At 38.8% G+C, this 26,871-nt stretch overlaps 1 protein-coding gene and 1 non-coding gene across 2 annotated transcripts; both read left to right on the top strand.

Moving 5' to 3' along the window:
* Positions 1-159: 159 nt before the first annotated feature.
* LOC135461462 (iron-sulfur clusters transporter ABCB7, mitochondrial-like) lies at positions 160-22,072 on the top strand. The gene is made up of 15 exons (XM_064738578.1): positions 160-303; positions 1,577-1,672; positions 3,869-4,066; positions 4,927-5,056; positions 6,243-6,429; positions 10,002-10,083; positions 10,665-10,753; positions 11,389-11,476; positions 13,192-13,366; positions 15,451-15,608; positions 16,574-16,737; positions 17,845-17,974; positions 18,770-18,944; positions 19,658-19,761; positions 21,304-22,072. The coding sequence occupies exons 1-15, from the start codon at positions 160-162 to the stop codon at positions 21,532-21,534; spliced, it is 2,151 nt and encodes a 716-aa protein (XP_064594648.1). The 3' UTR covers positions 21,535-22,072.
* A 3,784-nt stretch (positions 22,073-25,856) lies between these two features.
* Trnak-cuu (transfer RNA lysine (anticodon CUU)) lies at positions 25,857-25,929 on the top strand. Its single transcript has one exon. It is a non-coding gene; the product is annotated as a tRNA-Lys (tRNA).
* The last annotated feature ends 942 nt before the right edge of the window (positions 25,930-26,871 follow it).

Raw genomic sequence — 26,871 nt, 5'->3', positions numbered from 1 at the left:
TCACAAAAACGCTGAAAGGGTCGGTATTTTTTTGTTTACATCGTGTGGACGTGTTGATCCCGCTATGACAAAAATGGACGTGGACTGATTTCTATTTCCTCGGGGTGAAGAGGTTAAATGCAATGATTGCGCATCCGGGTTAGAGGTCAGGCAGGAAAGATGGCAACACTCGCCGGGTGTGCGACTGTTGTTGTGAGACATTCACGATCATTTCTCTCCCCGCGGCAATGTTTACAGTCTAACAATCTTGTTAGATACAGGTCACTGCAGGGCAACAGAATTTCCTTACCATTTTCATCATCGGTAATAGTTGTCTTCATTATAACAATTGTACATCCACGCGCAGTATGATGTGAACTGAAGTGTCAAATTTGATTCACTGGAACCTGTGTAGGGGGCCTACTTGAATCTTGACTGACAGGACACTCATAGGACACTGATATTTCACAGTTGTGAGAGTTCAAGTCTGTGCTTGGTCCAGAGTTTATATCTTCACACTCTTCACACTGTGCATATACTATATTGGTTGAACAACAGAGTGTATATTGTATTTTATAGATCTATATTTGTTAAGTGACTGGCACTTAACTACAAAATGTTAACTTCATCAAGTTAACTCTGCTGACAGTTTCGCAATAGGGAACTGTCTGTACCGGTTCCATGGACTCTCAAATCCAGTCCATAAACCTTGTATAGGCCATAAACCAGCCTCCTACATACATGTATATATAACAAGTAACTAGGTGTGAAATGTCTTTCCCCCCATAATGCTGGCCGCCATTGTATAAGTGAGATATTCTTGAGTATGGTGTGAAACACCAATCAATAAATAAATAAATGAAACGTCTTTCGGCCGGCACCATGAAATGTCTATGAAACTCAAGAAATAAAGCCTTCAACCTCCAATGTATTTTCCTACCTTGAGCTGTTATCTGCTTGAATCCACCATTAGTATTTCCAGATCAATTTTATTTTGTCCCAGTGGTACTTATATGTGTTATCTGAGCCCATAAGACATAAGTGGTGTCCACGCACCATCTGACTGTACCATATACCTCATTAGAGATAATTAATTGTATTCATATTCTATGCAACTTCATCAGTAACAGCTGAACACATCATCTTCTGATGTAATAATAATATCCCCCAGCTAATTGTTGAGGTGAAAATCTATAACATTAGACAGCCTAGCCAAGATGGTTAGCATGCCAATAGAGGCCTGCCACCATATTGCTGGCCACCATGGTAGAAGTGAAATCTATAATGCTGGCCACCATCGTAGAAGTGAAATATTCCTAATTACAGCGTAAAACACCAGTCAGATAAATAAATCATTTGACAACCCAGAAAAGCATACGCTTACAGGAATAAAGTACGTACCATATATGGCCTAACATACAACTAAAAATGCTTTTATAAGGTAATAAAGGTCATCTGTATTACTCATATTTTCCAGATAGGATATCACTCTACCCACCATGATGCCAGGCGCCATTATGAAAATGGAATATTCTTCAGTAGGGCGTGAAACACCAATCAAATAGATAAATAAATAAATCTTGTTTTCATTTTGCAGATAAGGTTACACTTCACATGTAGGGGAAAAATCTGCCCACAATGTGCAAAATATCCAAGGAACAACTTCTTCTCAGGGTTTCAGCTATTTAAAAAGGTTAGTATACGACATTTCCTAGCCTTTGATTGCTTCCACTCAGTATTTAAAGAATATTGCACAGTGAAGTTTGAATACCATAATTTATGTTTCTCGAGTGAGAGGTGGAAATGTCACATGGGTTATCATTTCCACTGTTTCTGAAAAAAAGGGTAATTATACATTAGGCTATACATTATTGTATTGATCATTTTATATTTTGACAGCATCAGGATTTTGTGTATCTAAACAACTTAACTAATGTTTTTTTTGCTGCTGGAGGGAGTGAGTGAGTGCTTGGGGTTTAATGTCGTACTTAACAATTTTTCAATCATATGACGACGAAGGAGTTCTTAGAGTGCTTGAAATGTGCCTCTTGGTTGAAGGACGGATTTCCACTACTCTTTTATCTAGTGCTGCTTCACTGAGATGCCTTACCGAAGGCAAGTAAGCCACCCTGCCCAAGTCATTGTACTGATACTGGTCAACCAGTCATTGTACTGTCCCCTTCATGCTGAATGCCAAGTGAGGAAGCTACAACTTCCTCTTTTAAGGTCTTAAGTGTGACCCAGCCCAGGATTGACCTTGGATCAACGGCCTCCCGAAGTGGATGCTCTACCGACTGTGCTATTAGCTGTTGGCATCATGTCGTATATGATGTGGTGCATGACGTCGAATCTTATCATTGTTTTCATGTAGGACTGTAAGAATTCACTATATATATATATGACATTATACCACTAAGCTCAAAATGGAAATCCTGGCATTTCACCTTCATGTTAATAATAAATATGAGAAATATTTTAGGCAGTCGAAGGAACCAGTGTCACCATTTCTTAAAGTGATAGGCCTGTGAGCAATCCTAAGCTCTGCCATAAATTTAACCTATGGCAGTCTTGCTTCTTCCCAACATGATAATAACATGACTTAGTCAAACTGATGATCAGTCTGGTGTCTGTGTATGTGTTCTGTGAATGACTCTTGTAAAGATTGTCTGCTGTCTGGTTATAAAGCATTTGAGAGAAGCAGCACGATATATTTCAAAATTTGGACCAGCCTGTTACAAGGAGATAGGCCTGCTCTTGAAATGTGACCAAAATAATGCAAAAAGCATTGTTATTTAAGACCAAGTGAACCAACAAACCATACGGGAGGTGTCCTTTGGTAGAACAATCATACAGAAGGCGCTCTTTGGTAGAAAAATTATACATAAGGTGTCCTTTGGTAAGAAAATGTACAGGAGGTTTCATTGGGTAAAAAGAATTCCAGATAGGTGCTAGAGTAAAAAGTATACAGGATATGTCCTTGAGTACAAGAGAATACTGGATGTAACCTGAAGTTGGTTAAAAAAAACTTAATGTCGAAGTGGTCGATGGGTAAAAAAGTATACAGGTTCTCTTTGGTTAAAAATGTACATGTACATGTATACAAGAGATGTCCATGAACAAAAAGGTATACAGGTAAAAAAAAGTATAATGGAGGTGCCTTTTGGTAAAACGTGTGTACAAGAGGTGTCCTTGGGTAAAGTATTCAATCCATTTTTTTTTTCTTACTCAAAGCTAAACAAAGTGGCGTTTTGATACATTACTTATTTTTCGATGTAGTTGATAGTATGTCAACAATTGAGTTTGGTGTCATTTGTGATATATATATATATATATATATATATATATATATAGATATATATATATTATATATATATATATATATATATATATATATATATAATGTCTGGAATGAGACTACATTGTACATGTATAATGCTGAATCACTTGTTTAAATACTCTTGCTTTAAGGTTTAAAATGTATGCTTATTTATTTATCTTTTGAGTATTGAAAAGGTACATGAAACACTTGGTTTTTATTTCGTAATATGGAGTATGTCATGTGATCTAAAAAATGAAATTAGGTACACTGCTGTGGTGATGTCAATGGTGACAGCTGTCAAAATTCGAGGTGATCGCAGATTTTGGCCGCTAAGCTGGTCCCAAGTTCTCAGTATGTTGATCCATGGCGTCATTCGTAATACTTCCGACCACTGGTGTAAAATGTGCATAAAATAATGAGGTTATTAAAAGTGATTAAAAATGCCTCAAAAATTAAAATGTTTTCCTCAGTTTGGGGCATATCTCTTTCCATTTTCCATAAAATCATATTCGTGGGTTTATAGTACCTTTTCATGTATCCTTTGGATGTATGTCTTTGTTCTTGTTTCAGGTTTTTAGGCATAAAATAGGTAACAGAGATTGCTTCCATCCAGGTGCTTCCACACTTTCACCAATCGAGGTCAAAGCCGACGCACAAGTGGGAGCCTGGGTCATTATTCGGAAGATGCTGAACTATGTTTGGCCCAAAGACAACTTCAGAATACGAGCCAGAGTTGTAGTAGCACTGAGCTTACTTGTGGGATCAAAGGTGGGCTTTTAGTGCTTTAGTTAAGCTACGATCTTGCCGTAGCGAATTCTGTTTGGGTGTAAATAGAGGAGCATTAGGTGAGAGAAAATCGGGCATGGTCCAGGTGGAAACATGACCATCTGCAGTACTATGCAAATAGACAAAGTTCTATGAGTGAGTGAGAGAGTGCTTGGGGTTTAATGTCGTACTTAACAATTTTTAAGTCATATTACGACGAAGGAGTTTTTAGAGTGTATGTAATATGCCTCCTTGTTGCAGGACGAATTTCCACCGCTCTTTTCACTGAGATGACTTACCTAAGGCAAGTAAGCCGCCCCACTCAAGTCATTATACTGATATAGGTCAACCAGTCGATGCACTTCCCCATGATGGGAGCTATACATCCTCTTTTAAGGTCTTAGGCGTGACCCAACCCAGGATTAAACATGGATCTACCTCCCCCCAAAGTTATCTGGCCCTGTAAAAATTCCTATTAAATGATTCATTAATGTAGTCCCTACTTGTCTCTGTGACTTGACTCACCTGAAGACCTCAGCATTTTCCCCTCACCTCTGTTTGTGGCAAATCCCACGCACAAGTCCTGATACATATCCTATTTCAACTCAAGCACACAGTCATGACTGTCCTCAAGGAACCCAACACTAGCAGTAAGTTTTTATGCTACGTCCATTTTTCTATGTGAAGGTATTCTTTCATTATTGACAAACAAAATATAATTTATGAACCTTTCACCCAAGATGAACCTTCCAGACCATCCCAGATGTTATATATTTTCTGATTTTCAATCTTCCTCAATAAATCTCAGAAATATTGTGCATTTTGGCAGTAAACTAGAATTTTTTTTCTTTTTTTTATTTTAGGTTGTGAATGTCCAAGTGCCTTTCCTCTTCAAAAATGCTGTGGATTACCTCAATGAACCTAGCAACTATTTAAATCTGGAAGACCCCACTGGGACCATCATCACCATGGCAACAGCATTAGTAATTGGCTGTAAGCTACCTCAGCCTCATTGTTAAAGTTTGTCAAAATCCTTACCTAGTAATCAGTCGTGTCTATGTGTCCATTAGTATACAAGCAATCACAAGCCAAGTGAACAGCAGAATTAAAGTTGGATAGATTGAACAGCTGCGGCATTATTTCATGTTTTTCAACTAACTCCCGGTGTTCTGTCAGTTTTCCTGTGGCTCTTTTTCGCACCAAGGAAATGAATAAGATAGGAAACATAAATACAGAAGGTTAAAGGATACATGAAATGCTTTTATGACTTCAAACATTCAGCCTGGAAATTAAGGAGCCTGCTATGGTGGCATCAACGGTGATAGCTGTCAGAGCGATTTTCCTAGGGTGAGAGCGTGAATTGGAGACAGGAAGCTGGTCCTGTGTTCTGAATATAGACGGAAAATATGCATAAAGTAGAGGGGTTATTAGGAAATATGAAATATGCCTGAAAATGGATTTTTTTCTTTTATTTTGTGTGGCATGTCTGTCTTCATTTTACTTAAAACCATATTCTTTATTTTGTAATTATTTATTCATTTTATTTATTTGATTGGTGTTTTACGCCATAGTCAAGAATATTTCACTTATACGCAGAGCCAGCATTATGGTACGAAGAAACCGTGCAGAGCTCGGGGGAAACCCACGACTATCCACGGGTTACTGGCAAACCTTCCCACTTACGGCCGGAGAGGAAGCCAGCATGAGCTGAACTTGAACTCACTGAAACGGCATTGGTGAGAGGCTCCTGGGTCATTACGCTGCGCTAGTGCGCTAACCAACTGAGCCACGGAGGTCCCCTTATTTTCTAGTACCTTTTCATGTATCATCTAATGCAGTTATATTTGATATACTGTGAAATATAAACCCTCATAACTTATGATGATGAGTCTTTTAAATGAGGGAACCCCATAAGTACTGGCTGGTATGAGTTAGCTTTTCATACAATCAGAGTACAGGTAGGTTTGGAATCAATTTGCTCATATGTATATATGCCAAGACAATGACGAAAATTTTTGGGATGAATGAAAAAGAAAAGTTTGCAATCGTTGATTTAGGATGTTTAGTAGTATTCCGTATTAATGACTTTGTCAACAACTATGTCAAGTTTATCAGGTTGGAAGTAACATTCCTTACTGACCATTATGTTTCTTTGTTTTTTTATTTTTTTATTCCACAGATGGAGTAGCAAGAGCTTCAGCATCTCTTTTCAACGAGTTAAGAAATGCTGTTTTTGCCAAAGTAGCACAGGGCTCAATCAGGAGAGTTGCACGCAGTGTCTTCCTGCATCTCCATAACTTAGATCTCAGCTTCCATTTGTCCCGACAGACTGGTGCGCTGTCCAAGGCTATTGACAGGGGTACAAGGTAAGCACTTAAAGTTGAATATGGTATTAATTAATCTATTCGTGGCAATATGAAGTACAGAGTTCTGCATGTGTAATATGTCTTTTCGAATACAACAGTTGGTAGCTTCGAGTTTTAACTCTTTTGTGATGAAAGGTAAAAAAAAAACTGCTGCACCATGTGACGTGTCAAGCTATTCTTGATTACGGTTTCTTTAACATGGGCATTGGTTTCACAACCGATTTCACAAAAGTTTCACAAAGACTTATAAACACGAAAGACAGAGAAAATTTAGCAGAAGTACATTTGTGAACGTGAAAAGTTTCTGAAGGCTAGAAGTGTCTCCTATACCTCAGATACAAATGACTAGTACTTTGGTGTTGGCAAGGCTTGTCAAACATATTTGACAGGATGCAGTAGGACAGTTTACCTTTAGCAACTAAAGAATTTGAAGTCAAAAGAAAAATTAAACAATTAATCACCCAAAAATTTATTGTGCATTGTTGTCTTACTCTATAAATGTTATGCTGTATACTCACCTGTATTTTATACATCGGGCCCCTTGCAAGAAGTGGGGGCTTGTGTGGCTGAGGTGGTTAGAGTGCCAGCACCCAGTGACCCAGAATCCTCTCATCACAGCAATCGTTGTGAGTTCAAGTCCAGCTCATGCTGGCTTCGTCACCGGCAGTACCTGGGAAGGTCTGGCAGCAACCTGCAGATGATAGTGGGTTTCACCACAGGTGAAATATTCTTGAGTACATTGTAAAATGCCAATTAAATAAGTAAACTAAATTTAGCAAAAAGTGATTGCAAGCCAAGTTGATTGCAACTACCATGGCAACACATGTTTTTAACATGTTTCTCTCTGGTAGTTATAATCAACTAAGCTTACATGTACAGTCACTTTGTGCAGGGGACCCCTGACTTAGCAGATATTAACCAGAACATTTCCTTGTTTAAATGGTACAGTTATAAATGTATAAAGTTGAAAATACTATAATAAAGAAAATACGTTCTCACTCATTGTCCCTGATTTTCGGTGCAGTTTTCTTAAAGCCTCAAAGGCCCAGTATTATACAATATTAAAGGAAATCAGCTGTAATCAAGCCACTTTTCTTACTACAGATACTTTATTTTTCATGATAAATCAGATCATCATGAGCCATCACTGGCTGAGTGATCTAAGGTGTTGCTAGACCCTGGCCAAAAAAAACTTTTAAATGCAGCACTTAAAGGATTGTCTGAACGCTTACCGTACTCTGAGACGTAAAATTAACGTTGTGCAGTTCTTGAAATATATTTAAGGAGATTGCTATGAGCTGATGCGTTCTTACTCTCATAACGTATTGGGGTAATAACTAAGTTTAGATATTGTGGCAAGAAGCAGTTCACTAGTATTTTCATTACATACTTATAACCCTATAACCGCTTAATGTTATACATATTTTAAAAAAGCTACCACTCGTTAGTCTCTTTAACATCTCCACTGTGAACCTTTGCATAGCTTCGAAGTAAGTTTCTACAACAGTACGTACTTGTGTGCAAAATGCTTTTCAGACACTTTGGTAAATATATTGAAGTATATTTAAAACAAATATGAAGTTGTAATTTGCTGAGGTTTAGCGTATAGAAACTGCTAAAGGTGATTATTTACATCACTATCGATTGATGTCTGCCATGTTTTAAGTGATCTTAATTTACCGGCAGTAACCACAAAATTATTTAATGGCAGGAAATCTAACTTAGTTTCCACAACTCTTGTATAGGTTTTACTTATCTGCAGTCATCAATTTCCTTCTGTACTCGAATTAGTGAGAAGAAATCCACTATTCAGATGAGCGTTTCTACCGGCAGCATTTTCCTTGCTGTCATGTTGTCTGCAATCAGACCTTTCATTACTCTGTCTTTGGAGAGATCCCATTGTAAATTGGTGTGGCTCAATACGATCAATTTTACATGGACTTAGAAAATTATAGACAATTGTAGAGTGAACTTTGACAGATGTGAAGTGTTTTTGTGTGTCAAATAAAGCTTTACAGAAACTTGTGTCAGGCTGTAATTTTTACACCATATTGATCTCAGGAGTTCGGGACTGCCTACATTTGTGCTGTAACCAATGAGAAGCCCAGGATTTAGGGTTAGCTTCACCTGCATTGCCAGAAAAGTATAAATAGGACTGAATCTGTAGAAATGGTGAAGATGGTCTAGGAAGGGTCGATAGGAAGATGGTCTCAGCCTAAACTGTTAAGATCAAAAATAGTTGCAGAATGTAATTCTGAAATCAACCAACACGAAGTGTTAGGAGAGGTATGGAGAGAAACTGCTTCTAATCTGTCAGGTGGACGCTAAGACACATTTACCGCATCTTCACATGCATATTAAAAATTTCCTAGCGTAAACCCATGTCGACTGAGTGGCCACCATAACTAGCCTGTTCTGAGTCTTGCAGAACCCAAAAATGATCCATTACAACTGCACAGATTCACAAAATAAACATATTTTCACCCACCATGGCCGTAAGCCCTCGGTCACCATTTTGATCACTTGCGACAACGAACCAGACTGAAAGTGATTAGCGCAATCTGACATCAGGGGGATTTAAAATAAATTCTCATAATTTTTTTGAGACCATATTTACACAATACATACCGAAGTACATGATTGTGCTCATGGACTGGCGGTACTAGGTACCATGCAGCAGATGTTTTCGTGCACATGGACTGGTGGTACTAAGTACCCCGCAGCAGAGGTGTCAGTGCACATGGACTGGTGGTACTAGGTACTGAGCAGCAGATGTTTTAGTGCAGATGGACTGGCGATACTGAGTACTGCACAACATATCAGATACTTGGAGCAATGAACTAATATAGGATATCTCATATAACCGAGCTGATGAAGTTTACATTATTTTAATGTAAACTGTTGTTTTATTGTTGAACCTGAAACAAGACCTCGAGAGTGTTTGTGATACATACAACTGATTGATTAAGATGATATAGTACACATTCTCCTGTGAACTGTTGAGTTGTACAAAGAAGCCGTAACAGTATTTAGATTAACGAACCTGTTGGTAGTAGCATCTCCAAAGAAACAGTGAAGTACGTCAAGTTAAAGTACATCAGACTACCAAGGCAACTGGATGTGTATACTACTTGTATGGATCTTTTTCTTCTCTTACATCAACGGTGATAGATTCCACCCTGTAAGACAATCTGTTGACCGTTTGGTGGCAGATTATCATTATTATATAATTTAGTTGTTCCACTACAAAGTAGTGAATTGATTGGTGACATTACACAGAGACAGACATCCCCTCTCCAGATAACAAGTTTCTAAAAAGGAAAACTGCTACATTATTACACAAGAAAACATTGACATATTTCACTGACAGTTTCACAATAAATTAAGTCTCTCTGACCTACACTGTTTCATTGAGGAAGACAACAACAAAGGAAAGTGTGTGACAAGTAAACAAAGCAGGATGGACATATGTCTATGCTCTGTAAAGGCATTATATTGAGGAATCTCATACAGTGGTATGTCAACTTGTGTCCAAACAGTCTCTTCATGATTCAGGATTTGTTTTGTTACAGGGGAATAAATTTCGTCCTCAGTGCCCTGGTTTTTAACGTAGCACCAACGATATTTGAAGTGGCCTTAGTTAGTGGAATTCTGGTAAGCTTTTTAACAACCAGTCACCCTCATTTGTTTTTATGGTTTTTTTGTCTGCTCCTGTGTCATGATTTAATATTTGCATGTAGAAGCACCATCTGCTCTTTGGTGCATCAAAAATTTATATGGACTTGAACATTCCTATTAATTCTTGTTAGGTTTATGTAACTTTGTTATTATTCAGATTTATTTCCTGACATTTATTAAAAAAATGTGTAGAATTGTTTTCCTTTAACTGTATATGCTAATATAGATATTCTTATGGATTGGTACACATACATGTACATGTGTAGGATACTTATTGTACAGATGTTACATAATATTGATGAGAAAAATGTGATGAGGAAAGTCAGTATTAACATGCGTCAGTAAGGTATACACACATGGGCATTTGATTGAGATAAGTGTACAGCTGTTCACCTGAACAAAAAAAAAAAAACAAAAAAAAAATTTTTTTTTGATGGCATAGTTTTTATGTGTATATGTTGCTGAATGACACAAAGATTGTGAGTAGCTTAAGTTTAAATTGTTGATATTCACCCAGAAAAATTATTCCTTGTTAACTTTTTTTTCTTTGTTGACAGTATTACAAATGTGGGGGTAAATTTGCCCTGGTTACCCTAGGCTGTGTGGCATCTTATTCCATATTCACATTAGCAATAACACAATGGAGGTGAGTGGAACAGAGAAGATAAGATGAGGTACTTTTGATAAGACAGGTTCTTTTAGTTTGGGTTCTTAGCATTTACAGGTGTTGGAGGGGCCTGCACCTGTCCATCTGTGGAAGGCAGTTCAGAATGTGATATCTCTTCAGAACCTGACCTTATTATTTTATTATATTATTATTATAGACAATATTATATCAAGGGAAGTTAGTTTGGTTGTATACCATAATTCATCAGATACTCTGATTATTCAGACATTTTCAAGTATCGCGCACCCTCATCTCTAGGTGCCCAAACTTCTGGGAACAGGAAAACAACATTAAGAAAATGGAGAAAAAAAGTCACTCATACTCTTTTGGGGGTGGAAGGTGGGTGAGTGTGACAGTTAATCATGTTTGGCCATGTTACCTGCGGATTGTCGTGGGTTTCCCAGCGCTCTGCTCAGTTTCCTCCCACTATAATCTAGTCCCCGGTGTATAAGTGAAATCTTCTTGAGTATGGCGCAAAACACCAGTCAAATAAATAAATATATACACTGCTGAATGCTTTGTTAACTTTTAATAACTTGAACATTACCTAAATGAAATACCATGTATGTATGGTGAAATATGGCACTGGCATTGCCATTTTTTGTCATTTTCAGGACAAAGTTCCGTGTAATGATGAATAAAGCAGACAATGATGCTGGCAACAAGGCCATTGATTCCCTCATCAATTTTGAGACTGTCAAAGTAAGGAAACAGTCTAATTGTAATTTAAAAATTTCATCTGTCTTAAATGACCATAAATTTCGTCCATAACTGACTTGCCCATTTTTCCTGATTCTGAGAGTTCTTTTGAGTTTAGAAGGTGTTTTGAGGATTGCTTGGAACATGGGATGATATTTTGCTGGAAAAATAATATTTTGTGACGTACATTTAAGGGCAAAATTTTAGGTCATTTAAGGTTTATCATTTTAATTTCGAAATATAATTTCCAAATTCTTTGCTTTATGTGGAAGGTATACATGCATGTAATCTATTTTTTTCTGCGGTCTTGGTCACAATGAGCTGTCGATTGAGCATTTTGGGCCATTCGTGCAGCTGATTAAAGACCACTTGTCTTCCACCAATATGGCGTGGAAGTCTGTACATCACACAGGCCTTGGATGGTTAACGTAACCCAAAAATTAGTTATGGGGTTTAAGCCTTGAATAACCGATCGTTCGGTTTTGCCAGGACGCGCAAATAGACCAATCGTTTTCACAGATTGGTTATGTGAACATGTGGCTTATAAAATCATCTACAGTATTTCCCGCCAGATTTTTATTAACTGTATCTTCGGCAAAGCCTATTAATTTGCGTATGGAGTTGGCTGTACCGCATGAGCGGTGATCAGCATAGATGGGGTGGATCAGGAAGCCACCATAAAACATATTTATCATACATGCTGAGAATCATATGGCTTTCAAGGCCAGACCAGCATGTGTTATTAATCCTGAGTATTTTTATTTTTTCTTTGATGATTAATATCCAACTGGCTTACAAGGATTTCACCATCCCTGTCAGATAAAATTCATCCACAGGGTGAAATAACATAACCGTTAACATGAAGGGAATGTCAACGATAACCAGCTCATGGTAAGTTGTTGACTAGTGAAAGTTTGAATTCTGTTCAAACTGATTGTCACCTTTCTCAGCCTAGCGCAACCTTCACCACACACCGCTACCTCACCAAGAGCGCAACACATTACTGATGAATGCCGCCAGCTAGCACGTGATGTGTACATAACAAAGGAGACATGTAGTGCGCAAGGGCACGGCAGGAAAATGTGACTGAAAGTCAAATAGTGATTTCTTAGCCAAAAGTTTTCACATTTTGTTATAACTCTAAAGGCTTCTTATGAGTTACATGTGCGCCGTAACGAAGTTTAATAGGTGGTTTGTGGACTGAACTTGATGCCACAAATGACAGGAGATGGCACAAATGCATTGACTTGATTAATAAATAAACGCAGACCTGAGCGAAATTTGGTCATAGCGGAAAGCTGGTGACTGCCTTTAGTGCATAATGGCATTGAGCTCAAGTTCAATAGAACACTTTGCAGCATCATGGCACCAAATGAAAACATTTGTTTACAGTCGCATTAGTACTTGTTTTTTGCCAACGGACAAGTATTAAAACAACCTGGAAAAAGGTAACAACTGACACAACTTCTGTTTTGTGGTAGCTGTCAAGCGCTTATATACCTGTTGAGCGCTTCGCAGTTCAAGCGCTGCATTTGTGGGGATGTTCCGGGAGACGGATCGTAATGGACATGCGAATGATCATTTCGTTTGCATCCAATTTCGTGTCCTGTCACATCTGGGAAAGTTTGCCGGTATCTGATGTTTGATTGGATTTCCATATACAATCATTGTATATGTTGAAAATTTTCTTTTCTTTTTTTTCTTTTATCAACATTAAGTACTTCAACAATGAGAAGTATGAGGCTGACATGTATGACAATGCACTGAAGGACTTTGAGAAGGCCTCTCTGAAGACGACGACAAGCCTGGCAGCTCTCAATTGGGGACAGAATGCCATCTTTAGCGTGGGTCTGACCTCCATTATGTTACTGGCCAGTCAGGGAATTATGGCAGGTAGGAACCTCTGTACATCTGATCATTACTATGGCATAGTGGTTAAAGCATCTGTCTTATAGTTGGGAGAACTGGGATCAAACCCGGGTTGAGTCGTGCTGACAAAAGATTTTAAAAATGTTACTTGTTGCTGCCTGACTTAGCACTCAGTACTGAGAGGTTAGAGCAAGGAAACAGAACTGTTTGACCTGGTTTGAGTATAATGTGACATGTCATGTCTGGTGTCTTTGGCACGATACTTTAGTGGCAGCAGCAGTGTCTTCCGCTCCAGCTCTGTGTAATTGACAATGTTTGTAACTTATGACAGCTACACTGACAGGTACATTGATTGTAGGAGACCTGCTGATGGTGTATGGCCTGCTGTTCCAGCTCTGTGTAACTGACAGTGTCTGTAACTGATGTGTTATCTTCACCCACAGGTACAATGACTGTTGGAGATCTGGTGATGGTGAATGGCCTGCTGTTCCAGCTCTGTGTAACTGACAGTATCTGTAACTGATGTGTTGTCTTCACCCACAGGTACGATGACTGTGGGAGATCTGGTGATGGTGAATGGCCTGCTGTTCCAGCTCTGTGTAACTGACAATGTTGGGGCCACCATGGCTCAGTCGGTTAGCGCGCTAGCGCAGTGTAGTGACCCAGAAGCCTCTCACCAATGCGGTTGCTGTGAGTTCAAGACCAGCTTATGCTGGCTTCCTCTCCGGCCGTACGTGGGAAGGTCTGCCAGCAACCTGCGGATGGTCGTGGGTTTCCCCCGGTCTCTGCCTGGTTTCCACCCACCATAATGCTGGCCGCTGTGGCATAAGTGAAATAACAACAATCAAAAAAAAAAAAAAAAAAAAAACTGACAATGTCTGTGACTAATGTGTTATCTTCACCCACAGGTACAATGACTGTGGGAGATCTGGTGATGGTGAATGGCCTGCTGTTCCAGCTCTGTGTAACTGACAGTGTCTGTAACTGATGTGTTATCTTCACCCACAGGTACAATGACTGTGGGAGATCTGGTGATGGTGAATGGCCTGCTGTTCCAGCTCTGTGTAACTGACAGTGTCTGTAACTGATGTGTTATCTTCACCCACAGGTACAATGACTGTGGGAGATCTGGTGATGGTGAATGGCCTGCTGTTCCAGCTCTGTGTAACTGATAATGTCTGTAACTGATGTGTTATCTTCACCCACAGATACAATGACTGTGGGAGATCTGGTGATGGTGAATGGCCAGCTGTTCCAGCTCTGTGTAACTGAAGGTGTCTGTGACTGATGTGTTATCTTCACCCACAGGTACAATGACTGTGGGAGATCTGGTGATGGTAAATGGCCTGCTGTTCCAGCTCTGTGTAACTGACAGTATCTGTAACTGATGTGTTGTCTTCACCCACAGGTACGATGACTGTGGGAGATCTGGTGATGGTGAATGGCCTGCTGTTCCAGCTCTGTGTAACTGACAGTATCTGTAACTGATGTGTTGTCTTCACCCACAGGTACAATGACTGTGGGAGATCTGGTGATGGTGAATGGCCTGCTGTTCCAGCTCTGTGTAACTAACAGTGTCTGTGACTGATGTGTTATCTTCACCCACAGGTACAATGACTGTGGGAGATCTGGTGATGGTGAATGGCCTGCTGTTCCAGCTCTGTGTAACTGACAGTGTCTGTGACTGATGTGTTATCTTCACCCACAGGTACAATGACTGTGGGAGATCTGGTGATGGTGAATGGCCTGCTGTTCCAGCTCTGTGTAACTAACAGTGTCTGTGACTGATGTGTTATCTTCACCCACAGGTACAATGACTGTGGGAGATCTGGTGATGGTGAATGGCCTGCTGTTCCAGTTCTGTGTAACTGACAATGTCTGTAACTGATGTGTTATCTCCACCCACAGATACAATGACTGTGGGAGATCTGATGATGGTGAATGGCCTGCTGATCCAGCTCTGTTTAACTGACAATGTCTGTGACTGATGTGTTATCTTCACCCACAGGTACGATGACTGTGGGAGATCTGGTGATGGTGAATGGCCTGCTGTTCCAGCTCTGTGTAACTGAAGGTGTCTGTGACTGATGTGTTATCTTCACCCACAGGTACAATGACTGTGGGAGATCTGGTGATGGTGAATGGCCTGCTGTTCCAGCTTTCTCTACCCCTGAACTTTCTGGGCTCTGTGTACAGAGAGATCCGTCAGTCATTGATAGACATGCAGACAATGTTTAACCTGCTCCAGCTTTCCTCTGATATACAGGTAGGTAAACCTTTTTGATAAATTTTGATTTAATTATGCTATTGAAGATCTCTCACTGGTTTGGTTGTGGGCTCAACTCAGGAGGTATGTCAGGCACCTGAGTAGTTTCCCACCCCCCAAACACCCCCGACGTGAAACTTCATGCTACCCTAATTCCTCAACCTTTTTAAAACTTTCAGTGAAATTTTAGGCACATATTTAAGTTGATTTTGAAGATAAAACTACATTTGTTGGATTAACCAATTTCATGGCTTTGCAAAATGTATAATTGTATCAGTCTGCAGAAAATAATGCCTTCAGAATATGCTTGAAAAAACACCTTGCAAACATGCGAAAAGGTTGAAATTACAAAATTCCATGGGAGACGAAATAGCTAAACCAGTAGCAATATTAAACAGAGTTTACTACATGCAGTCAGACATACATGTAAGTAGCGCATACTGGTGAAATAAAACATGTCTTACTTTGAAGTAAGATGTTTGTTTTTATGGCAGCCACTTTGCTAAACACGAAACTGATTACACGTCACCCTAAATTTATTTTGTGTAACCATGAGGCAGATATGTTTGTCCATTTACCATAACGTAGCATGCAGGCTTTGAGCGCTGTTTTGTGGATGGTTGAGGGTTTTCCCATAGGCTCTTCCTGGTTTCTTCCCATCACAATGCTGCCTGCCATTGTTTAAGTGAAATATTCTTGGGTGCAGCGTGAAACATCAGTCAAATAAATCAAATAAATAACTTTAGGACTGTTGAAGGAGATGCATTTAATTTCTTTTGTGCAGTTAAGACATTTAAGGATTTTATATATATATATATATATATACATATATATATATATATATATATATATATATATATATATATATATATATATATATATTGACAATATATCACTATGTATTCAGATTGATGGAAAGACAAACAACACAACTCTTCTGAATTAATTTTTATTCTTTGTTTCAGAGTGATCCCCAGGCCCCACCTCTGGTGATATCACCTGCCGAATCGTCTGTTGTGTTTGATAATGTGTCTTTTGCCTACGTTCCTGGCAACAAGATTCTAGATGGCTTGTCATTCTCAGTGCCCTCGGGGAAGAAGGTAGCCATAGTAGGGGGCAGTGGTTCAGGGTAGGTCATTTCAGCTCTTTGCTCTTTCCACAAACCTTGAATCTGTATACCGTAAATCCTCAACAAATGCCACCAGTAGAGTATACATTTATTTATTTATTTATTTGATCGGTGTTTTGCGCCGTACTCAAGAATATTTCACTTATACGACGACGGCCAGCATTATGTTGGGAGGAAACCGGGCAGAGCCCAAGGGAAACTCACCACCATCCGCAGGTTGCTGACAGACCTTCCCATGTACGGCCGGAAGTATACATTTAGTTGCAATTTGAAAACATAATTCATAAGATTTTGATGAGTAAATAAAATCTATTTTTCAGGTAGGGTCACATATTAACTGTACAGAAATAGTAAAATAAGCTGTCAAGATATGTGACATTCCTCTAATATGCCATAAACATGCACTACAGGTATAAATCTGGTGGAATTTGTTGAGTACTGAGAGTGGGTATTGGGGCAAATAGACCAAATTCTTATTTCCTGAAAAGAAAACACAACAGATTATTTAGGTATTTCACAAAAACGGTGGAAACACTCCTACCACTTTTTTCTGAAGTGTTGTTTTTTTTTAAACTGATTAAAATTAACTTTTTAACCACGTGTGTAGGGAAGTAGTGCCAGTGATGTACAGACATCATATTTGAGGTTTGTCTAACATGTTACTTCCCATGGCCTAATGAAAAATGGGAGGCCACACTTGTTGTTAAAAGGGAAAACAGGGTTCGGTTGACACTAAATTCTCAAGTTACAAAAATAAGTACATGTGGCACCTGATTGGTTAAAATTGGTTAAAAAAATTGCCAGGCTTTTGGTTTTCTTAATAAGTGCACTGTAGGTAAATTTGAGCTGCCATATCTTGTTTATACATTGTCACAAAAATATAAACGTGAGATAATTTATTGATACATGTAAACATTTGATTTATTGTTGTCTTCTCTTTTGATTGTAGCATTCTTTTTTTGTCTATAATTTGCATGATTCCACACATTTGCAATATCATTTAGTTTATTTGATTGGTATACATTTTCATTAAAGTTACTTGAGAGTAAGAATTTGTCATCTATTATAGACTACTCCAGTTAACAACTTAACGAATCTGTTTTGCAGGAAATCCACCATTGTGAGATTACTATACAGATTTTTCGACCCTGAGGAAGGGCGGGTCTTAATCAACGGTCAGGACATCAAAGCTGTCAACCTGGACAGTATGAGGAAAGCCATTGGTGTCGTTCCCCAGGTGAGCTGATCAGATAAATACTCAGATGGTCCCAGGCAGTAATCAGGTGTTCATGGCATTTGGTCAGGAATTTTAGACTCTGTAATTCTCTTTACACTGGTATGAGGGTCATCAATGACCAAGTTTTTAAAAACATTATATTTCCAGGGGCTATTTTCACAAAATATTGTAAATAAATGTTGTGGAATTTTTTTGTAAATTACATCCAAGTTTTAGCCCCATCAATTGATTACTAGGAATTACAAAAAAAATTGACTTATGACCACTTGCTGAGCTGCATTGGTTTTCTTGCTGTTACTCACAAACCTAGCCCATGTTTTATGAGTGAAATAAGTACAGCTGAGGAATAAATTAGGATGACACAGAAACTGAGTTTAGAGGTTGTACCATGTAGAACAAAACATCTTCAGTAAGTGGGATACAATACAGGTAAAGATTGGTTACACATAACAAAACTATTTCTCATTGTAACTGCATTTACTAATATCGTCTTTACACCAGCTGCATGGGAATCACGGTATTTTCACGCCCATGGCCAATTTTTAAAAAAAATTCTCCATAATTTCCTTTTTAGTGAAAAAAGTAGAAAAAATCCTGAATTCAGACATATCCTTAAGACTTTCATATCTGCTTTGTAGTCATTTTGGCATGATGTCTTTCTTATACAGGACTGTTTTATTTTGTGGTACCCTGCACAACATGATAATTGTAACTTTGAAAGCCATGACTGGACTGAAGGATACTGGGACCTCTGTATCTCTACAGTATAGTGTGACGCATCTTTCTCTGCTGCAGGACTGTGTTTTATTTCACGATACTTTGTACAAGAACATCCAGTATGGAGATTTGTCCAAACCCCCTGAGGATGTATACAAGGCTGCTCAGATGGCAGAGCTAGATGAGTCAGTCAGGACCAGGTTCCCACATCAGTATGACACGCAGGTTGGGGAGAGGGGACTTAAACTCTCAGGTAAGCATGAGGAAGAAATTACACCCCATGTGTGATTCAGAATGACATCAGAGTAAAGTCTGGGTGGTGTGAACAGTCTGAATTCAGAACTCATTTGGGATATAAGCAACAACTTATTGTTATTTATTGATTCATTGATTTATTTATTTATTTATTAAATTGGTGTTTTACATCATATTCAAGAATATTTCACTCATATCACGGTGGTCACCATTGTCATGGGAGGAAATGAGACAACTTTGTGCAACTGATGTCACATCACTTAAATATTGTCTAAAAAGGTCACCATATTTTATGCTACTGTAAACGCTTTTTATTTTGCAACAAAAATTGTTAGGAAAATCAATGAAAACGGTTGTGGGTACAGTTTTGCATGGTGATTTGAGTGACATTGTCTTGGCACATTATTTATAGGGGCCTCCGTGGCTCAGTTGGTTAGCACGCTAGCGCAGCGTAATGACCCAGAAGCCTCTCACCAATGCAGTCGCTGTGAGTTCAAGTCCAGCTCATGCTGGCTTCCTCTCTGCCCGTACGTGGGAAGGTCTGTCAGCAACCTGCGGATGGTCGTGGGTTTCCCCCAGGCTCTGCCCGGTTTCCTTCCACCATAATGCTGACTGCTGCGTATAAATGAATATTCTTGAGTACGACGTAAAACACCAATCAAATAAATGAATAAATCAATCATTATTTATATTCACTTTATCTTACGTCAGGAGGAGAGAAACAGCGTGTGGCCATAGCCCGGACCATTCTGAAGGACCCGCCTATCATTGTGTACGATGAAGCTACTTCCTCTCTAGACACCATCACAGAACAGGTCAGGCTTTGTGCATGTGTATAATGTTTGAAGGATTTTACTCTGTGCTTCACTGGGAATTTGAAATCAGTTAACTCAGTCCAAAATCTAACACTCTATATAAACTGAGAGAATTGTCGCTTAAAGTACTGCTTGTCTAATGCTTCTTGGCACTTGGTCATGGTACCGGTGAAATGGCCTTAGGATTTCCTTTGTGGACCAAAACAGGATTTGAACTCTGATCTCCACCTTCAAAATTTAGCACTCTACGAACTGAGCTGAAGAGAATGGTCGAAGGATTTCTTTTTTTGGGTCAACACAGGATTTGAACTCTGATCTCCACCTCCAAATCAAGCACTCTACGAACTGAACTAAAGAGAAATTTTCACAGGCTACGGCTAGTATAAGCGATAGAAAACTGCACCATTTACACTCTTTCTGTGTCCATGTACACAGTCTTGGAGCCTGTTTGGTTGTGGCACCAGTGTAAAAGCTAAAGGATTGAACTTAAGGTCAACCCAGATTTATGTCCATTATCAACTGAGCTACAGCAAATTCTACCTACTAATTTAGCTACTGTTAGTATAATCATCGGGAAACTGCTGCCTGCAAATGCATTCACAGGCCCTGTTGATAAACTTTAATGACTCAGTGGCCGAAGTGCTTTCATCAAGTAAGGCTTCAGTAATGATGTGAAAAGTTGAACATCAGTTTCATTTCCTTTAACTTGGGAAGATCCACAACAGAATAGTTGCTGTAGCACTCTCTGGCACAAACACTAAACCTGATTAATATGGAAAGTTCAAAACCCATGCAGCTTTTGTTGAAAATTGAAATCCCAAATAGCGACAATACTACTTTTTAAATATGATCCACCATGTGTGAGGTGTTAATGGCCAGGGAAAATCATTAAAAAAACGTATAGTTGAACATTTACTCTGAACATGATCTCCCTGGGGAACATTTTTCACCTTCCAGAATATTCATTCAGGAAAAGCTATTCTTTAGAGTGGGCATTCAGGTAATTATAGTATGTGGTACATGCAGAAGATTTTCAGGACATTATAAGGAAACAGTAAGCGCGGTGTTATTCTGTGGCATCATCGCTGTTGTCTTCGAAGCGATGGTTCAGTGAGTCAGCATTATAACTGTATAAGTGGTGGCATTATGAGCATTGTAATACAGGAACTCACTGTTGCCACATGATCTTATTGCACGGAGATACTGGGATTTTATTCAAGAACAAATGAGACATATTTGGCTAAATTGTGTGGTATCTTCCACCTAACCTATTAAGATAAGATATGTGGGTTTCCCCCTGGCTCTGCCCGGTTTCCACCCACCACAATGCTGGCCATCGTCGTATAAGTGAAATATTCTTCAGTACGCCGTAAAACATCAATCAAAAAAAAATAAATATTAAAGTTATGTGAAATGAAATAATTTACATGTAATACATGATCATGTATGAAACACATTTACAGTATGTGTATGAATAAACAAATAAATGATGATGTCTTTGATTTGCTATTTTGTCACTTTACCATTTTCTTGCCTTCACAGAATATCCTTCAAGCATTGCGCCGAGTTACTCAGGGAAAGACAACCATTGTGATTGCTCACCGTCTGTCGACTGTTGTGGATGCTGACGAGATACTGGTCCTTGAGCGGGGAAATGTCGTGGAGCGAGGAACACATTATAGTCTGATAGCTAATCCTGCCAGCATTTACTATGACTTGTGGCATAAACAGAGTTCTGTGCCTGAATTGGAAGAAAATGAACAGATTTCCTAGTGGTTTGACAAGTTATCTCCCCTTAGTTTGCCATGTTTGCATGTCACCCACATGTAGCAATACCTGTATTCTTGATGTGTTACACTGTTAACTGCTGAAGGACTGAAATGTACATGTTTTTCTGATGAGTGTGAGGTGAGACATTTGTTTATTCTGATCAAAGTCTGATTTCATAAGTTATTCCATCCGCAATCTAGAAGGTACATTCTTTGTTTTTTTTTATTTTCACTGGACAGTTTGCATGGCTGTCATTGCAGCATCTGTCATAATATATTGAAACTCCATAGTATATCAAAATATCAAACTATTGAGAATGTATTTGCCCATGAAGATAATGTAAGAAGTATAAAACATTCTGTATATGTTATCTGACATGTATATACATGTAGCTTCCTGTAGAGATTATTCAGTGGTCATTTCATTAGATACCACTTAGTTTAGATCATACATCGAGAAATTTCATGATGAAGTCAGATGTTTTTTGAATTTAAATTTCACAGAGAAGTGTTTACTATTTTGAAAAATGTTTTCATGTCAGCGATGTCATTGTTTTGAAAACTAAACTATTTTGCCTGCGTTATGTAAAACATGGGAGCTCTTAAAAGAAAGTTGTCAACAGGATGGTTAAGACAGATAATACTTTAGATTTTATATCATTTTGCAAAGCACACGGGCTTTGAAATGCAGAGGTTTTTATTGGATTCATCAGATGTGTATTTTTCCTCTTTCACTATATCAAGGAGTGTGATTTTATATAAAAGTAGAAGAGATGAGCTTCCCATCTTTCAGTGCTGTTATTTGCTGGATTCTGTACTTTCATCGTATGGCCTACGGGTAGACATAAAGTGCTAGACATGCTGGCATTTTACCTGTATAGGTAGGGTATGTTATTTATGAATGTAAATATTAAGTAGTATTATGAAAATGTATATTTTTGTATGTATAATATTCAAGATGAACAGGTGCATAATTGTTAGTAATTAGTGCTTAACAATGGTGTGCCAGATATGACTGTGGTTGATATTCATGTATGTGCTGACTGTAGGTATCCAGTGTCACATCTTTGCTAGAGGCCTTTGTGGCCTAGCGTTTAGCATGCCAGTTCACAGCACATTGACATAGGAGCCTCTCAACAATGCGATCACTATGAGTTCAACTGCCGCTCACGCTGATCCCTCTCTGGTTGTATGATGGAAGGTCAGTCTTCAACCTGCTGATGGTCATGGGTTTTCCTCTCATTGTAATGCTGGCCACCATCATCGAAGTGTAGTATTCTTCAGTACAATCAAAGATCTAAATAAACAAATCACACCTTTACAGGTTCATAACTTTACTGAAAACTCTCAAAGGGGCTCTTTTCTGGTTCATTAAACATGCGGGTTGTTCTTGTCCCTTTTTAGCCCCTGACGAATTAGGTCAGAATGTCAAATCCTGTTGTGGTTATTTTAGATGCAGTTTGAAGAAAGGAGTTTCTTTCAAATCATCAGGTATTTGGGGATAGGCAGTGGTCTGCACAATATACTCCAACTTCCTCCACCCACCACCACCCATTACCATTGTACATGTGAAAAATTCTTGGACAAAGTAATTAATAAACACCAGTCAAACAAATAATCAAGCATTTACACCATTACTCCAGGTTATTCTGCAGATATTTTTGTATTTTCAAACAGATCAAATGTACATGTGTATTCATAATTGTCAGCGCATGTTTTGTTTTGTTTTTTTCACTAACCAAATGAAAAGTACACAATCATACTGGAAATGTAGGTGGTGGAGTGGTCATGGGATGAATAGATTCATTGAATTTTTTTTGTCTTGGACTCATAAGAAGGCATAGTATGGTGAGCCCCAGTAGTTTGACAAGTTATCTCCCTCTACTGTACCCTTGTGTCACCCCCTCTCAACACAAGTAACCATTTTCTTGGTATGTTAACTTTTTGACTGAAGGACTGAAATGTAGACCTACATATTTTGTTAAAGTAAAAGAAAGCTAAAATATGAAGTAAGGTTCATCATACAGACAACTGAAAACTGTGCATAAAAATACTTTCATTTATTTTTTCTGACTTTTTTTTAAGAGTGTTGAAAGGCATTCAGATATTTGAATACTATGATGGGCTTTTTACTGATGGTATCTAGGAACTCTGACATCCCATCATCTTTTTTTCCTGATGATCTCCAGAAGGAAAGAATTTTAGGGAACATAATTTCAGTAATCTCTTACTCATAAATAAAAACAGTTGTTCCAAGATTCATTGCCATGATAAGAGTTGGATAAACTTCCTATGTCACAGTTCCTAAACGCTGATAGTATGGTCTATAAAACCCTCCTTAGATTTCATGTATGTGAGAAATGAGACATTTGCTTATTCTCATCAGGGTCTGATTTTAAAAGATTTGTCATCCAAGATCTACAAGGTATTTAATTTTTTGTCTTATCACATAAAACTCCATCTATTAAAATGTTTTACAGTTACTCCATATTTCAGCCTTTGTTCAAGTCCATTAAACAGTATAGGGGTACTCCATGGCTGTAGTTGGTTTACCAGTGTGGCGCAATGACCCAGAAGCCAGAGGAGCCTCTCACCAATGTGTTGGTTGTGAGTTCAACTTGGAGTCAAGCTCATGCTGGCCATCCTCTCAGGACGTACATAAAATGTCTGCCAGCAACCTGCAGATGGTCGTGGGGTTTCCCCCGAGCTCTGCCCAGTTTCCTCCCACCATAATTCTGGCCACGGTCGTCTAAGTGCAATATTCTTGAATAGGGAGTTAAATATCAATCAAATAAATAAGTCTAACATACTGTAGAGTGCTGATTTTTGTTTACAATTTTGGTCATTCTGGCCTACAATTTCAAAAAAACACCTCGAATAACATCTGTAAGAAAATGAAGCAAGATCTGGTTTAACATGTACCCATACTGCAACTGTATTTCTGAACTTGCCATACCAGATACGTATACAAAAGAAAGTAAACTGTATATGGTGAAATCATATAAACTTTATTATTATTATATAATTACATGTTGTATACACACACTTAATGACTCCTCATATGACTGAAAAATGGTATAGTATAGGCATGTAAATTATTGTTTTCTGTACATATACATGTACTAAGAGTATATTGCTATGATCCTGTGCATAAAATTCGTGTTATTGTTAATTATTAGGTGTTTACACCTGCATGGATATATTGTTGCATAATTCTGTGTTCTCCTAATATCAATTGCAGCATGATATATGTACCAAACTTGCACAGATGTTAAGGTGTACCGGTAGCGGCATTTACAAGTGCAGCACAAGTAGGCCTTTTGACTTACAAAAAGAAGGGTGAATGTCAGACGAGAAGAACTCAGTAAAGTTTATTCATCACTGCTACTAAATACAAAATGCCTTTTGTTTTACAAGCAGCTCTGTAACTTGAAGTTGCTTCGTCTTCCTGTTAAATTTATAACCTCATGATTGTAACTTTTAACAAAGGCCATCCAAGAGTTAATAAATATGGGAGTGTCAAGTTTTAACATAACATCATCTTGGTGACATCCCTTTGTGTCGATTTGTGGCACAGTAAGGTTAATCAGCCTGATTGCATTTAATCAGGCCTATGTGTCATGTACCTTGTCAGATGGCTCCGTCCCATGAATCTCTTGTGGCAGTGACTGAGTGAGGTAAATCAGCCGGCGTGAACCTTGTGATATTTATTTCTCTTACAACGTTAATACTTTGACTTTTTTGACGGATGAAATGAATAGTGTTTGTGGTGTACGATACGAAGCCCTGCAACTGTATCACCCTCTCTCTAATCTGCCACAATCGTGACTGAGACAGCCAAGTTGAATATGACATCATAACGAAACCGAAGGTGCTATTGACAGGAAATACCCTAATGTTACAACAACAACTAGGCACAACAGCGCTGTCGCTCAAGGAAGTGAATTCACGGCCCTTAACAAGGACGACAGTGCCCTTCAAAGAAAGCCCGAGTGCCTACCTTCTTTTTCAATAATATACAGTTTATAAGGAATGTGTACTTTTCCTTTAAATACCACCCAAAACTGAACGGTAACAGGCTAAGCCAAAATTCGTGTGTTCATTTCCCGCCCTTTATCGCTCAATTTGGCGCAAAGGTAGAGAATGTTATTATCGGTTTGAAATAACCGTGTAGGCGTAAGGATTTACTTATTTCAAGTAAAATATATTCCTTACATTTTTTGAAAACACAAAAGATTATACCAAATTATGAAATAAATCAATAACCGCGATTTATGGTGTTGTTAGACAGGCTATAATCATCAACTTTTCAAATGGTGTACGTAAGCCCGGCTAGCTCAGTCGGTAGAGCACGAGACTCTTAATCTCGGGGTCGTGGGTTCGAGCCCCACGTTGGGCGGATTTTTTTTTTTTTTTCGCTTTTTCCTGTTGTTTTTGGTCTGAATGAAGTGAAGTATCATTTTAAGGTTTGCATGTATGTCTATAGATAAGACTTAGGGACAAACTTAATTGAAATTTTCCAGGCCTGTTTGGCGTCCAACGTAAGACCGTCGATCTATACTGGAACATTTATTTGCTGTTGTGGGAGTGAGTGAGTGCTTGGGGTTTACCGTCGTACTCAACCATTTTTCAGTCATAATGTGCCTCCTTGTTGCAGGACGGATTTCCACCGCTCTTTTACTTAGTGCTGCTTCACTAAGACGACTTACCGAAGGCAAGTAAGCCGCCCGAGCCATTATACTGATACGGGTCAACCAGTCGTTGCACTATCCCCTTCATGCTGAACGCCAAGCGAGTCTGTTGTGGGACGGCCAGTCTTTAAAGTGATTTGGTCGTACATTAGACGAAGGTCTATATTAGCCTCTACCGACGGGTACAAGTAAGTCTCCACTGTGCAGTCCATAAAATCTGGCTGGGCGTTCGAGCGGGCGACATCAGTGAAGTGGACATTTGCTTTACAAAATATATACCTCGGCTAAGAAGGCCTACGGCGTTAAACCCCAATCACTCACTCACTCACCCACCCGGTGTTGTGCATCATCCAGGGCCTAAAAGACAACATCAACAACAACGGCACGCTATACTTCACATACCATATATGATAGAATCGGGTCAGTATAAGTGACATCCCATCCCAAGGTGATGGGAGCGCACTGATGATGCATTAACCCTCTGAATGCCTGCATACTCACAAACTGTAGTTGTCGTTGTGAACTAAGACTCAAAGGTTAATCGGATCTCCGCTTTCTTATATACATATCTTTTAACGTTTTCTTTCAGTTTCGCCATGTTGAATTACTGACCCAGATCTAATTTGTGGTTTTGTGGTTTTTATTGGATG

The sequence above is a fragment of the Liolophura sinensis genome, chromosome 1, assembly GCF_032854445.1.
Source record: "Liolophura sinensis isolate JHLJ2023 chromosome 1, CUHK_Ljap_v2, whole genome shotgun sequence".
Classification (NCBI taxonomy): Eukaryota; Metazoa; Mollusca; class Polyplacophora; order Chitonida; family Chitonidae; genus Liolophura; species Liolophura sinensis.
Note: the sequence above shows the minus strand (reverse complement) of the source record. Positions and strands in the feature narration are given on the sequence as shown.